At 42.1% G+C, this 14402-nt stretch overlaps 2 protein-coding genes across 2 annotated transcripts in view; one reads left to right on the top strand and one right to left on the bottom strand.

Moving 5' to 3' along the window:
• The window catches only part of LOC131679255 (myrosinase 1-like), a 31012-nt gene extending 24380 nt beyond the window's left edge, over positions 1 to 6632 (top strand). The window contains exon 4 of the mRNA XM_058959954.1: positions 6419 to 6632. Within this exon, the coding sequence (XP_058815937.1) occupies positions 6419 to 6545 (127 nt within the window). The 3' untranslated portion in view covers positions 6546 to 6632. The remainder of the gene's footprint in view (positions 1 to 6418) is intronic.
• Positions 6633 to 6637: 5 nt separating this feature from the next.
• LOC131679270 (uncharacterized) lies at positions 6638 to 9874 on the bottom strand. Its single transcript, XM_058959977.1, has 5 exons — positions 9745 to 9874; positions 9379 to 9652; positions 8644 to 9321; positions 7811 to 8118; positions 6638 to 7748 (listed from the first exon to the last, which is right to left on the bottom strand). Exons 1-5 carry the CDS (start codon positions 9806 to 9808, stop codon positions 6892 to 6894), a joined length of 2181 nt encoding a protein of 726 aa, XP_058815960.1. The 5' UTR covers positions 9809 to 9874; the 3' UTR covers positions 6638 to 6891.
• Between the last annotated feature and the right edge of the window lie 4528 nt (positions 9875 to 14402).

The raw sequence follows: 14402 nt of genomic DNA, 5'->3' as shown, positions 1-14402 counted from the left end.
GTACAAAAAAGGATGCGGCGTTTGATGAATGTACACAGCATTTCCTCTGTGCAATCGGTGAATCGCCTTCTGCCATTACGCTTGAAGAGATCCGCACCGAGACCGTGCTTGATTCAACACTTAGTGGAGTAATTGAAGCATTGAAGACACAGAATTGGCCATCAGATTTATTCCGATACCAAGCCTTCAGTAAAGAAATAGGTTTGATAGAAGGTATCGTGGTACGTGAGGACAGAATTATACTACCACTGAAACTACGACGGCGCGCGTTGGAGATTGCGCACCGTGGCCACCCCGGGATTATAGCCATGCGTCGTAATCTGCGACAATATGTATGGTGGCCTTGTATGGATAGAGATGTCTGCAGTACCGTAAAAGAGTGTGTTGGATGTACAGCTGTTAGTAGTCCAAACCCACCTGAACCCATGAGTCGTAAGGCAATGCCAGAAAGAGCTTGGCAAGCAATTGCCATTGACTTTTTATCAGCCAAAGAGTTTGCTACTTTCCTAGTCGTAGTGGATTACTACAGCCGATATCTCCATGTAGTGGAGATGAAGAGCACGACTGCATCTAGCACGATCGAAGCGCTTGCGAGGATTTTCAAAGAACATACGTATCCTGAATCAATTCGTTCGGACAACGGTCCGCCGTTCACAAGCGAACAATTTTCTCAATATTGTGCTAGCAGAAACATCAAATTAGTTAAAACTATACCTTATTGGCCTCAGATGAATGGTTTGGTGGAAAGGCAGAACCAGGGGATTTTGAAGGCATTACGGATTTCGAAGGCTCTCAAATCAGACTGGAGGAAGAGTCTAGAGGAGTACGTGTATATGTATAACACTACTCCTCATTCAGTTACGGAGAAGGCTCCTTTGGAGTTACTAACTGGACGGCCAGTTAAAGACCTGTTGCCGTCACTGCGGACAGATCCCCATTGGAACCGAGATGAAGATATTCGAGAAAACGATGCGATTAAGAAAATGCAAGGGAAGCTATATGCGGATCATCGAAGGCATGCAAAAAATTCAGAAATAACTGCCGGAGATGTAGTAATGATGGCGAACTACGAATCCGGCAAACTCGAGCCGAATTTTAAAATGGAAAAGTTTACCGTCCTCGAGCGATCCGGCAATGATACGACAATCGTTAGCGAAGACGGAGTGAAATACCGGCGACCAGTTGCTCACCTGAAAAGGTGGCCGTCTACGGCATTAACTTCCAATCTCTCTGACTCTTTCACAGATTTCCAGCAACCCTCGGAACAAGGATCTTTGCAGGCGCCAACACACGTGTCTACGGAGAAGAATATAGCGAAGCAGGATACCAACGAATGCGAGATGACTTGCCTACCACGGAAGAGGACTAAGCAGCCAGAGGATGATCTGGCATCGGAACCAAAACGTCCTAGGAGAGCAAAAAAAGTGCCCAAACGATATACTTGAATATTTTTTTTTCTATTTTCAAAAAAAAAATGTGATTTTGGTAGAGAGTAGGAGAAGGATGTAGAGTTGAGAGCAGAAGTAACAAAGAGAGAGACAGCTATATACATGCAAACACAAATAAAAGAGCAAGGAGATAGGACAAGAAAGCAGGTTGAACTTTAATGCGTGTACTCAGTATGAAATATAGTTTCGAATAAGCCGGACGTATACGGTAGTTTTATTAAAGCAACAAGACTCCCCGGACAGGATCCTACACCAATATCGATTCTTCTTTGGTTTTCGCTATTTTTCTATCGGAACAACCGGTGGGGTGCCGTGGTCGGTCTCATATTCGCTGCTCTGTTGCAGTCTACTCGACTAGTCCTCGGCGGCGAATCTAGCTTATTCCTGCGGAGAGTTCCCTGGCGGTGATTGCTCTCCCGAAACCGTTGTTCGATGTCCATTTTGTTGTAAGACGGTCATGATCTACATCAGCGGTTCTCAACCTTTTTCGTACCACGAACTCCTTAGATACCACACTGGGTCGCGCGGTCCCATAGATAAACATCAATTTTGTATGCTATCAATGTTATTTTCAATTTGTTAGGAAACATGACTTGAAATTTCAATATGCACTCGGAAAATATATTTTTCTTCGCGGACTCCCCCTAGTGGTCCGCGGACCCCAGGTTGAGAATCACTGATCTACATCATATCTGTTTACTGCGTTCCACGTCTTTACGTCGCTTGTCATTCTGTAGGCTACATTATCCGGGTTGATATCCGCTCCTCCCGTTTTAAGTAGCTCCCTGTACGTCACTTCAAACCTCGGACATTCAAAGACTCTCCTCGGACATTCATAGACTTCAAACCTCGGGCATTGAAAGACGCTCCGGTGTCTCCTCGACGATCTCACACTCCATGCAGTGTTGACGTTGCGTACCCACACCGATGAAGATACTCCTTAAGTAGCCGTGGCTCGGTAGGAGCTGTTTCAGGTGGAAGTTCATCTCTCCATGCTTTCTATTCACCCACGCCGACAGGTTTGCATGAGCTGGTAGGTCCACTTTCCTTTCTCCGTATTGTCCCATTCCTGCTGCCACGTCACCATCGAATCGATTCTCATCATCTTCCTCACGTTTCTGGCGTTTCATTGTTTGTAGCACTTGATATCCTCCGTCAGGGTAATGCAGATGGGGATCATCTCGGCGACAAGGCATACTGCCTCCGGTACGCAATCGCAACTCGTACGACCAGCAGTCGAAGCGTCCTGTTCACCTTTTCGCGGTTTCATTGTCTCCGTCACCGACACCTCCATTTCTTCAAGTGTCTCACCGTTAGTGACACATCGTCCGCGAAACCAACGATTTTCACTTTCCTGGGAAGCCGCAGTGTTAAGATCCCATCGTACATCCCATTCCAAAGTGTTGGACAGAGAATGGAGCCCTGAGGAACGCCCGCTGTGACTCGCATTGCCTATTGCTCGTTTGTTCGTCTGGTACAGCACTGCTCTACTCTGGAAGTATCTCTTCAGGATCTGGCTCATTCTTGTATGCCACGCTGCGGCATTGGTCTATTCGAGGCTGGATGGCTCGATGGCTTCCCACACTTTGCCAGCAACATCAGTTTCTGCATCTTCCTCATTTCGGGGATTACCATCATCTAAAGACTTCAGCAGTAGCATCCTGAACATGTCCGGATATACCAGGATCGCAGCTTTCAGCGCCACGGTTGGTATTCCATCCGGACTGGGGGTTTTCTTTGATTTTAGTCACATCGACGCTTCTTTGAGCTCGTCATTAGTCACTTACCTCCTGTGTTACCTCCTTCTTCGCCGTACGGTGTCGATGACCAGGGGTGACATTGCGCATCTCGAAACGAAAGGTTTATTGTATGCAAGCTTGTATGAAAAAGTCGATTCGAAATGGTTCCATAATGTAGCCCCAGGTAGTTTAATCGTGATTCGCGAAGAGACCCTCAACGATTATCTTTAGCTTACCCGGGTATATTTCAGTTGGTGTTGACGGACCCTCGTCTTCGTCATGACGACTCAGTACGCGTCCCCCAGGGATTGGCGTTTATTTCTCAGCACAGCTACTTATGGCAATTGGCTTGCTAAGCTTGATCTCCCGTTTTAAAGAGTCCCTACCTTCTCGAAACATCGCTTGCGCTCCTCTCTCACTCTCCGATCTTACGCTCTGAGTCCGCCTTCTGGATCTAAGACAAGCAGCGTGTAGCGTACTGAGCTACTCATTTAACCCGTAAGCTGCACGCCGTCTACTGCATGGCCCTAGTTTTCGTGACATTGTAACCTCACAAGCCGTCACAATCCTTCTTGTTGGATCAGCTGCATCAACGTACTTGATTCCGTTGTTCGCCGAAGTAATTCAACAAAGAGATTTTTAAAGGCTTTCGTCTTCCACTTTAGCTTGCGGCCCGTCCTTCTTCGTACTGCTTCGCCGCGATCTACTTGTTATAGTCCTCGGCGGTTGAGCTGCCGTCAGGTAGGTGTCGAGTCTGCAGCAAATTTTCACTGCAAGGAAATATTTAAGATATTTAAGATAACTTTTGCAAATGAAACTTTGAGAATTTTATTTGAAATCTTAGGCATATTTTTAACATATTGAATTTTTTCAAAATTCTCCAAAATGTTTCGGGGGGGGGGGGTTTCGTCCCCAAACCCTCCCCCCCCCCCCGCTACTGCGCCACTGATCTGAAGCGAAAAAGGCATTATATCGTACAAATTCCCTAATCTTATAATTAGCAAAGGCTGCCTGCCGATTCTAACGTAGAGTATAACGTATTTTTGATGTGACAATCAAAAATATGTCAAACAACCTTAAAACCTTTTAACACTAGTTTGGCCTTACCAAGCCATAACGCAGGTGACGGCTAGAGATGGTCGGGTTCGGGTTTTTGGACCCGAAACCCGGACCCGACCCGAACCCGACGGGTTTCGGGTCGGGTTCGGGTTCTATAAATTTAAGCTTCTCGGGCTCGGGTCGGGTTCGGGTTTTTCAAATTAGAAATGATCGGGGTCGGATCGGGTTCGGGTTTTGAACAAAACAACCCAACCATTTCTTGATGTAGTTGGCGTCTGTACACAAAACCCAGTCTCTTTTTGTAGTAGTGTATTATACTTCTTGATACGAATGGATGACACATATAACCGTACTAAATGTTAGCACATTTGAATCGCTAGAATTCGTCGTTGTTTTCTGGTGCTCAAATATTGTATTTTTTCATTCTTGTATAAAACCCTCTCTTCAGATTCGCAAGCTACTCGAATTATTTTATTTTTTAAACGAACATTCATTTTAGAGTATTCAACAATACGTTTCAAATCTAAAATGTTTTTGCAATTTATTTTTCATGATAATTAGTAACAAACCAAATCCACAGAAATTTCTCGGAAAATATTGGTTCAATTTTCTATTATAAATTTCGATAGGTGCTTTAAAACTGATACTTAGGCCGCGGTTAGATTAAACGCGTGAAACTCGGCTAAAGCCTACAGCAAATCGTATCTACACCAAAGCGAGTGAAAATCTACGGGAAGTAGAGACAATAAAAAACTATCTATTGATCCGCTCCTGATTGGTCGTTTTGACAGTCGAAAAAAGGGTGTCGCGAGTATACTGAATAGTAGTACTTTTTGCTACATATTGAATTATAATTGTTTTAACTATGTATATTATAAATAGAAACATGAATTAAAATGATAATTAAATTTCAAGCCAGCACGATTTATATATTCTTGGCATAATTGTGATCCACGGGATGCTTTGCTTTTCAACCATTGACTACAAAGACAAATTCCCATAGATTGAGCTCACAGATTGTCAGATTGTCCCCGGGCTGGCCCGTTGCATGATCCGGATTTCTTCATGAAAATATATGAATTTCCACGCTCTTGAGGAATTAATCGCAAATTGTTGAAGCCATTGACGGATTTTTTAAAGTTTGGAGTCGTTCCGAAAGCTCCGTTGGAGATGTCGAAGCATCTCTACTGGCGCGCTTACCGTATAATCTGAAGCATAATATAATTTAGATACCCCATCATAGATAGTCCTAACGCTAATGATGTGACATGAAAAACGCGTCAGAGTATCTTGATTGACACCCTTCGACACAAGTTTGACCGTACCAACCAGTAATAAATTATACAAATCTGCCTTTTCAAGAATGGTTTTTGATAAAGAATTAGAAATTTTGGTTAAGTGCGACGGACAACGTTGTTTGAAACTGTCACCATTAAGCTTTTTGTTTCCCCTTGAGTTAGCCACCGATTTATCCTGATTTCCGATTAAGATATCGACGATTTATAAGTTTCTCAGAACATTACAAATTCGATGTTCAATAATAGTCAATATAAATGCGAATTCTACTCGCCAGTGATTCGTTTTGCCATAGACAGATATAACTCAATGCGTATGATGATTCGAATGATTCTACTACTCTTAGATGAGCCTTGGGTCCAGCTCGGGTGCCTAAAATTAGAAATCTTCGAGATCTTTGGTTGATTCTACGTACTAGCAAGTTGGTTTCGGATCGGGTTTCTCAAATTTTAAATTTTCGGGTCGGGTTCGGGTTTTCAAATTTTAAAATTATCCGGGTCGGGTTGGGTTCGGGTTTTACAAAATTTTCATTCTCGGGTACGGGTCGGGTCCGGGTTTTTCAATTTTAAAATTTTCGGGCTCGGGTCGGGTTCGGGTTTTTCAAATTTTATAATTTCGGGCTCGGGTCGGGTTCGGGGTTTTCAATTTTCGAGCTCTCGGGTTCGGGTCGGGTTCGGGTTCGAAAAAATTGAAACCCGACCATCTCTAGTGACGGCGAGAGAATTTCCGAATAGGGGTTTCGAACAGCTTCAAGCAACATGTGATGTCGCTCCAAATATTTGTGACCCATCGAGCCTTTGTATACCATACATAACTAAACTATTCTAAATTTATCAATTTCAACATATTTCTAAGTCACTTCTTTTTTACTTCCAGCGAAAAATTCGGTCTATATCATGTCAACTTCTCCAGTCCTCACCTCGAACGCAAGCCAAAGCTATCTGCGAAGTTTTTCAAGGATTTGATAAAAACTGGAAAAATTCCAGAGAAGCAAATCTACTAAATTTTGCATAAAATTGGAAATTTGGTCACATATTACAATCGTAGAAAATCACTTGAGATGTTATATTTATTGAGATATAATAAAAAATGTTTAACAAATGTTCAGGTATCAATCAATACACGTGTATCGTCTTATCGTTAAAAGATTAATTCAAACAAACGTCAACACTACCATAAGCACATTCAAATAAAAACTTGCCATTCGCCAATATTCGTCAGAAAGAAATAAAATTCATGATGCACTTCATTGCCATAGAAAAAAATGTTTCGAAAAATATGTCGCATCTTTACCCTTATCATAAGTGTCGCTTTTCACTTACGCACTAGTTAGTCTAAACTTTTAAATTTCAGAAATAATACGGTGGCGCCATCAAATGACCATTAAGCTGCGGCGGTGGTGGACCAGCGCTCATCGCTGTCGGTGGTCCAAAGAACGTTTGCGGGGGCACAAATTGATGCTGGGTGAATCCGAGCTGTTGCATTGCCTGGGCCAACAGATTGCCCTCGTTATAGTATCCAGGTGGTGGTGGTGGAAGCGGTGGTACGTACATCGACGGATGCGAATGCTGCGGAGGCATCAGCGCCGGAGGAAGGTTCAGACTCTGGTGCGAATAGTAGCTACGCGGTGGTTGGCGGTAGTCATTTCTGACTTGAACCATATTGTCGGGGTTAGGCATGCACAAGGCTAACCCGCCGGGAACTTCTGTGTTCGAGTAGGGATTCAAGCCAAAAAAGACAGCCTCGATTTTTCGTCCACAGCTGGCCTGCACGAAACGGGATGGCAACATGGGTAGTATTTTGTAGGTAATCGTGCTCAGACCGATAGCATCCACCATGGACAGTGGCTCGGCTATGTAATTATCCTTTTTGGTGAAATTGTAGTTCGTTAGCGTATACTGATCACACAGAACCAAAATGATTTCGCGATCGTCCAGTTTCCGGTTCAGTGCTGGGCGACAGCGAAAGGACTGATGAAGGCAGCCGATGATTCGATCGTTCAGTACGATCGACTCGAGATAGGGAAACGGTATACCTTTTTCGAGTTCTCGGTGATAGAGCGCGTATAATTTGTCGAAGGAAAACTGTGTAAGCTTATGAGCAGCCGCGCATAAGTCGACTATTTCATTCCAGAACAATTTTTGCGATTGGTCCACATTGCGAGCTAGATTCATGACTGGCTGTGCCAACGATGATACTGAACCAACTGAAAGAAAAATAATTTGTCATTGTACATTTTACACTGTTGTTAAACAGCATCTATCTCACCCAACATCATCGAATCATTTTTCAACTTAAGCACCAGATGCGGCAACGGAAGCGTTCCACTTTCGAGAATCAGAGAAATGATCGCTTCACAGATTCGGCTCTGTACGTCGACCAATCCGGTGATGAAGATTTCGACAAAGTAAACATGCACTTGACCTTTATTGCGCAGAATAAGCGTTGCGTACTGCAGGCAGCTAAGCGTAAACACACGCCCGTACAGTATGATAGGTAGGTCCCAACCGTTGGCGATGCACTTGATGCGTAGCAACGAGTCAAAATCGTAGTTCTTCATGTTGTGGAACGAGTTCCTGCAGGTGGGTCTACGAGTTATTCGGTGTGTCAGTTAATTTGTGTGTCGAAGTTACTCAACATTGGAAACTATGTAATTTATCAATGTGTTCGTTATTCGCTGGGTACATCAAAATTTGAAAATGTGGCAGTTATTTGCCTACCTAAAAGATTCAGTTTTGTCTCCCTAAATTTCATACAATCTTAGGACAACACACTTTGGAAATTTGAATGGTTCTTGAACTGAGGATTAAATTACTCCCTCTGAATCACTCAAATTCAAAAAAAAAAAAGAAATTTTCCATTTATTACTTAATTTGTTGAGAAGTGCGTCAATCACCACTGATACATACTGCCTATAATTGTAAGTCAATTTCATGTAAATAGGGAAGCCCATAGTACATAGCATAGGATATAGACAAAAGTATTTTACTATCTTTACGTCACGTGCCAATGAAACGCATCAGGATGGTCGTGCAAGTCATGTAGTAGTGCCAACACTTTTAAAGCATATAGCAGCCATTACACATTCAACACAAACTTACCTAAGTGGTGGCATAGCCCACTCAATATCCAGCGAGAACTTATTCAGCGTGTACCCCTGGATAGCATACATAACCAGCTCTGCCTGCTCGCGCGAAGCAAGCTCAACAAATGCAAACTCTCGCACCCGGGATATCTTGATAATGTCCTGCCGGGGTACCACCCGGGTGAAGAGATCGTACAGATCTTTCGAGTTGACCGTTAGGTCGATGTTTCGTACGAACAGTGTCTTAACTTCGTCCACCCCAGAGTGATCCAGCGACCGTTGTGGGTTGGCCCAGACGATCTTAATATCACGATCCCACATTCGCATGCAACCCGGAGTGGTTTCCTTTTTTGCTCGCAGAGCCGCCGCGTGATCCGGGAAGTCCATAAAGGCAAAACCGCGATTCTTTTCCCCGTCAGCTATTCGGTTATGCATTACAAATCTAGTCATTTCCGGAAAAAGTGAGCGGAACGAAATTTCGATCGTTTTACGATCAAGATCTTTCGGTAAATTTCCCACAAATAGACGACACTTTTCAAAAGATTTTTGGACTTCGAGCATTTGATCTTCCTTAACAAAATGATGATTCAGGACTTCGATTGCCACTTTCGCATCTTCTTCGGTTGTGTAACGCACAAAACAGTATCGGCGATTTTGGTTGTTGTAGTCCATCATTAGCCGCATCTCATACAGCCTGTTACAATATATAATACTAAATATGTTTGTTTCAAATTATGATACTGATACCTACCGACCGAAACGCTCAAACACCGGTACCAATTCCGATTCAGTAAAATCCGGTGGGATACGCTTCACGTAGATCTCACAGCCGAAGCCAGGAATCGGTCCAGTCCAGTTCATTGGTGGGCCATACTGACGGCAACCATTGATCTGCGTAACCGGATACTCGCTCCGGTAGATTTGGGGGACTGAAGCATCGAGTATGCGAGAAAATTGTACTTCGCCACGGGATGTATTCAACTGTTGCTCGGAAGTACTGTTGTTATTCACGTCCTCTTCATTTGCTGCGGGAATGAAACACGTTATATTAACCGTGCGATTAATAAATTGCAATTACAACACGTATATCAGTACATAAAAAACCGGAGATATTTACCGGAACCACTAGTCACAAGCAAAGCGCTGCTGCCGTCAGCCGACTGGCTATCAGCGTCAGTCATCGTGAATCAAATTCTCTACGTTTTCTAGCACAAAACAATCTTGAATTTTATCTAATTTCACGTTTTTCGATTACAGTCTTGGTTCTCTCTAAAATATGGCTAACATTTACGCCTTCACGCTAGTGGTGCAAAAGACGCTAGCGTTGCGCTAAAAGAGCACACACTTCATCCAGGAGGAAAGGGAAAAAATTTGAAAACGGTATTCAGGGGGCTTCTCAATGTTAAAATTGCTTTTGAAACCTAAACAGAGTTGCCAATTATACAGATTATTTTGAAATGTGCAATCCATGAGACGTTTCTAACCAGATCATTGGAAATGAGCCTTTTAATTATTTTGACACTGCGAATTAAATGCTACCCCATAGAAAATCCTCCTGATTTTCCCACCGACTAAATCAGTTTGCGTCGGCACAATTGGCCGACTATGCCACCAAATAATCGGTCGATTGTTGCACCGACTCTTATGGGAGTTTAACGTGAGCGTCTATCGACGCGACAACCGATTAAATATGACCGACGAAATCTGTTGAGATCGGTCTATTTCAACCAACTAAATCGGCCGATTAGTTGGTTGAACCAAATTATCACGGATTAAATCTGGCGATTAGTATGTTGACGAAAATTGTTCACCGACGAAACCCAACACTGAAAAAAATCCAAACGTTAATTCTATTTGCTTCGAAGCGCTTAAAACTCATATGAAGATGAAATGTTATTGTTATCACGCGCACACGATTCTGTCACGTTCGCCCGAATGACATTCGCCCGAAAGCCATTTACCCGAAGGACATTTGCCCGAATGTCACATAAACCCGAATGTCATTCACCCGAATGCCACGAACGCCCGAAAGACATTCGCCCGAATGCAACATAAACCCGAATGCCATTCGCCCGAATTCCATATACCCGAAAAACATCTAAATGTCAATCGAAAAAATTTAATTTATTAAGATGAAATATAAATTTTATTACATTTGATGCTATGAAGAAATTAACACTAAAGCTATACCAGTCAAATAGTTAATCCAATCGCCTGGTTTGTATGATTTAACTAGGGTTTCCAGTTTTAGGTCCTTTCGTGAGTTTTTTTTAGACTTTTTAGCTGTTGGTACCGCTTGTAGTGTACGTAAAACATACGTACTAAGGATTTTCTCTTCAAGCTGCAACTGCTTGAACACACCATAGAATTTCCACGGCTTAACAAACCGTTCCATTTATTGTGCTAGTCTTCCACATTATTGGTGGTTCTAGGAATCTTTTTCGATACATGTTCGAAAACTGACCACGAAGCGGGGGGCAAAAAACGTTTATCGAGAAACTTTTTGATTAGTTTCCTTCCTACCGAATATACAATTTTTACTAATGTAATCCAAAAAATCGCCGAGAGCCTTTGGACCTCGCTTTGGACAACTTTTCCTCAATTCTTCGAGTGCCATTGGAATACCTTGATGGGGCAAGAAAGCCAAGGCAACAACTTGTTTGTATATTAGTTGTATTTGGTGATCTTCCGAATATTTTGTCTGATGGCCAAGTTGTTTTATTTTTCTGAAAACAACTTTGGTTTAGATGGGCAGCACCGGGAAAAACTCTTCTAGCAACGTTTATCACAGCTGTCTCGAAATCCAATATTACGTAGAGAGCTATTTGGAATATAGATTCACGATATTGCTCTTGTTTTAAAAGAAGGAATCCGCCCTTATGCATGAGTAAACCGGGCAGACGAGTGGATCAACAGTTTCTTTGCAAACTTATTTGGCATGCAGATCCAAGGATTTGTTCATGTTTAAAAGAAGGAATCAATCCTTAAGTGTGAGTAAACCGGGCAAACGAGTGGATCACCGGTTTGATTGCGAGGGCTATTTGGTATACAAACTCAAAGAACTGCTCATATTTAAAGAAGGAAGCAACCCCTATGTCTCAGTAAACCAAGCATACAATGGATCACAGGTTTTCAGAGTAGGGACCTCCGCCTCGGTTCCTCGACCTCGGTAATTGTGGCAAAGCCGCATCACACTAGCTTCGCCACGTAACATTTATGAGCTACTATTTACTAACGGTGTTGTGCCAAATGGACTTCCACCATATAATTACTAATTTAATTGATTCAATTCGTTAACGGAACATCTTAATATATAACATTTCTTATTATTTTGACCGGTTTATCACACTTTTCCACCACTTGAGCTGACAACTACGCCCTATATGCATAAGTTTGCACCTGAAGAGCATTTGTGGTGTTGGCAACGGAAGCTCAGCGACATCGGATAGTACACCTAAAAGCGATGTCGTATAGCCACATTGGTCAGTGTACGGTTGACTAATGTGGCTACGCGACATCGCTTTCTGGTGCACTGTCCGACTTCGCTGCCGCTCAGTCGGCTTTAAACTAGCTATAACCCCTATGTTTGAGTAAACCGGGCAAACAAGAGGATCACAGGTTTGCTTATAACTCCGGCGACGGGTGGATCAACGCCTCGTCCTACGGAACCTCAGCGGCTTTGCGTCGCTTCGGATCCTTGGTCTCGGATATGCGGCCAAGCCGCAACACACTAGCTCCGCTGTATAAGCTCGCTTATTATTGTTCAATTTATCAAATTTTGGTTACAGATTTCACATTTCCCACTCGGATTTGGTTTATTTAGGTTAAAATACATCCTTTTGGCAAAAAACCGCATTAAAGTCGAACTTCTATCACTAAAGTCACTAAACTAGACAATTACCGATTTTAAATAATGCATGAGTGAATGTGGTATTCGGGTTAATGACATTCGGGCGAGTGGTCCATTCGGGTTTATGGCATTCGGGTAAATGGTCCATTCTGGTAAATGGTTTTCGGGCGAACGTCATTCGGGTAAATGACTTTCGGGCGTATGTCATTCGGGCGAATGTGATAGAACCGCGCACACATACCTTCTATGTGTCAACTGTATAAACCAATAATATTCATAGTAGTTAATTGTAATTGTACATGCAAATCAAATAAGGCGAATCTGGGCATTGTGCGGAAATATTTTATTTTTCATTTTCAATTCAATAGCAAAAACACTTTGGTTTGTGCACTTTCCACTAACTTCACAAACTGACTTGTGAGGAATAGTTCACATTACAGCGCACGGAAAATCAAATTGCTCACATCAAATTCTGTGTTAATGATAGATAATCCTTCTTGCTCACACAGTGTAGATTCCTGCAAAGAAATCTATACATTTCTCGGAATTCGGCGTCTCTTCCGTTTGATTAATGGTTGTTGTTAGTTTCTGTGGTCTATAATAATCATTTACGCATACCAATGCACCGCCATGTCAAATACAGAAAAGTGTCAAACAGATGGTAGAGTTCAAAAGATCGCCACCAGGCGGTGATAGTGTGCAAAGCGAAATTAATTTCGAAGTGATGATCACATTTTTTCAATGAATTGTTCTTAGTGTCATGTCTGGTAGGTCTGTGTCTTCACTGAATCTCCTACGTTGTCCAAAGTATGAAAGAGATTGATATTGGTACTGATTGGGTCACGGTTTCGAGTTGGTAAAGCGCAAATTCGTTAGTTGGGTGTTCGCTAGTTGGGCTGTTCGTTAGTTGGGTGTTCGCTAGTTGGGGCATGCCCTAACTAAAAGACACTCTTATGTCAAAACTGAAAGTCAAAAACTGATTGACGTTTGAATGTCATTGATTTCAAGGGGTTCATTGGTTGATTTCTGTGGCGATCCAGAAAAAAAATCATACTTTGAAATTCAATGGAATTTTATTTTTTGAATTCATATTTCGGAATGATTTTAGTGAAATAAATGTGTTAAATATTCCGCTTCTTCCATTCAGCATCAATTAGTTTGTGTCGCAGAGACATTAGTTTAGTAACTTTTGAAGGTCATCTCTGATGTATTCAATCACATTATCCAATCTTTTTTAGCTAAGGGCAACGTAGTATGTTTGTGCTTTATCGGCTTTTACCGACGGTGTATCCATTTCCTGTTTTATGTGAAGGAATTTATCAAAAAATAATTGATGGCAAAAAGAACACTTTGTCACAAAAAAAACTTTAAACTGGAAGGAAACAGCCAACTTTTGTGAATTGTAAAATATTTCTGTTTGTTTTTTATGAAAGAAAACAAAAAATCAGCGTTTCCCTTGGGTAATTTTTATCAGCTGTCAGTTGCCCCAATTAACGGATACGATTCGCTAGTTGGGGCGCAGTCGTGACCCAACTAACGAATTTGTGCTGTACTTCATTTATGATTTCATTTTCAGTTCATGAGCTGAATCATACGTGTCGCATGACTAATTTTGGTTTTGCCGCAAATCGCCAATTAACCGGATATATTCTTTCCTCGTGTGATCTGGAGAGTTTCATGAATTTAAACTATCTCATGAAGCTTTAGCCTAACTTAGGATGAACGGGAAATGATGTTGCGGCGGCTACGGTGCTCAACAAATTACATTTCGGAACAGAACACATATAGCTCTGCAAATAGTATTACAAATCACTATTTTACGCTCTTTTCGCAAGATATTTTACAAGTTATTTTTTTTTTTTTACCAATGTTTACAGAAAATATATGCACTATGACAGAACAGAATCCAATCAGCAACACTTTGC

This window comes from Topomyia yanbarensis, chromosome 1 (assembly GCF_030247195.1).
Source record: "Topomyia yanbarensis strain Yona2022 chromosome 1, ASM3024719v1, whole genome shotgun sequence".
NCBI classification, from domain to species: Eukaryota; Metazoa; Arthropoda; class Insecta; order Diptera; family Culicidae; genus Topomyia; species Topomyia yanbarensis.
Note: the sequence above shows the minus strand (reverse complement) of the source record. Positions and strands in the feature narration are given on the sequence as shown.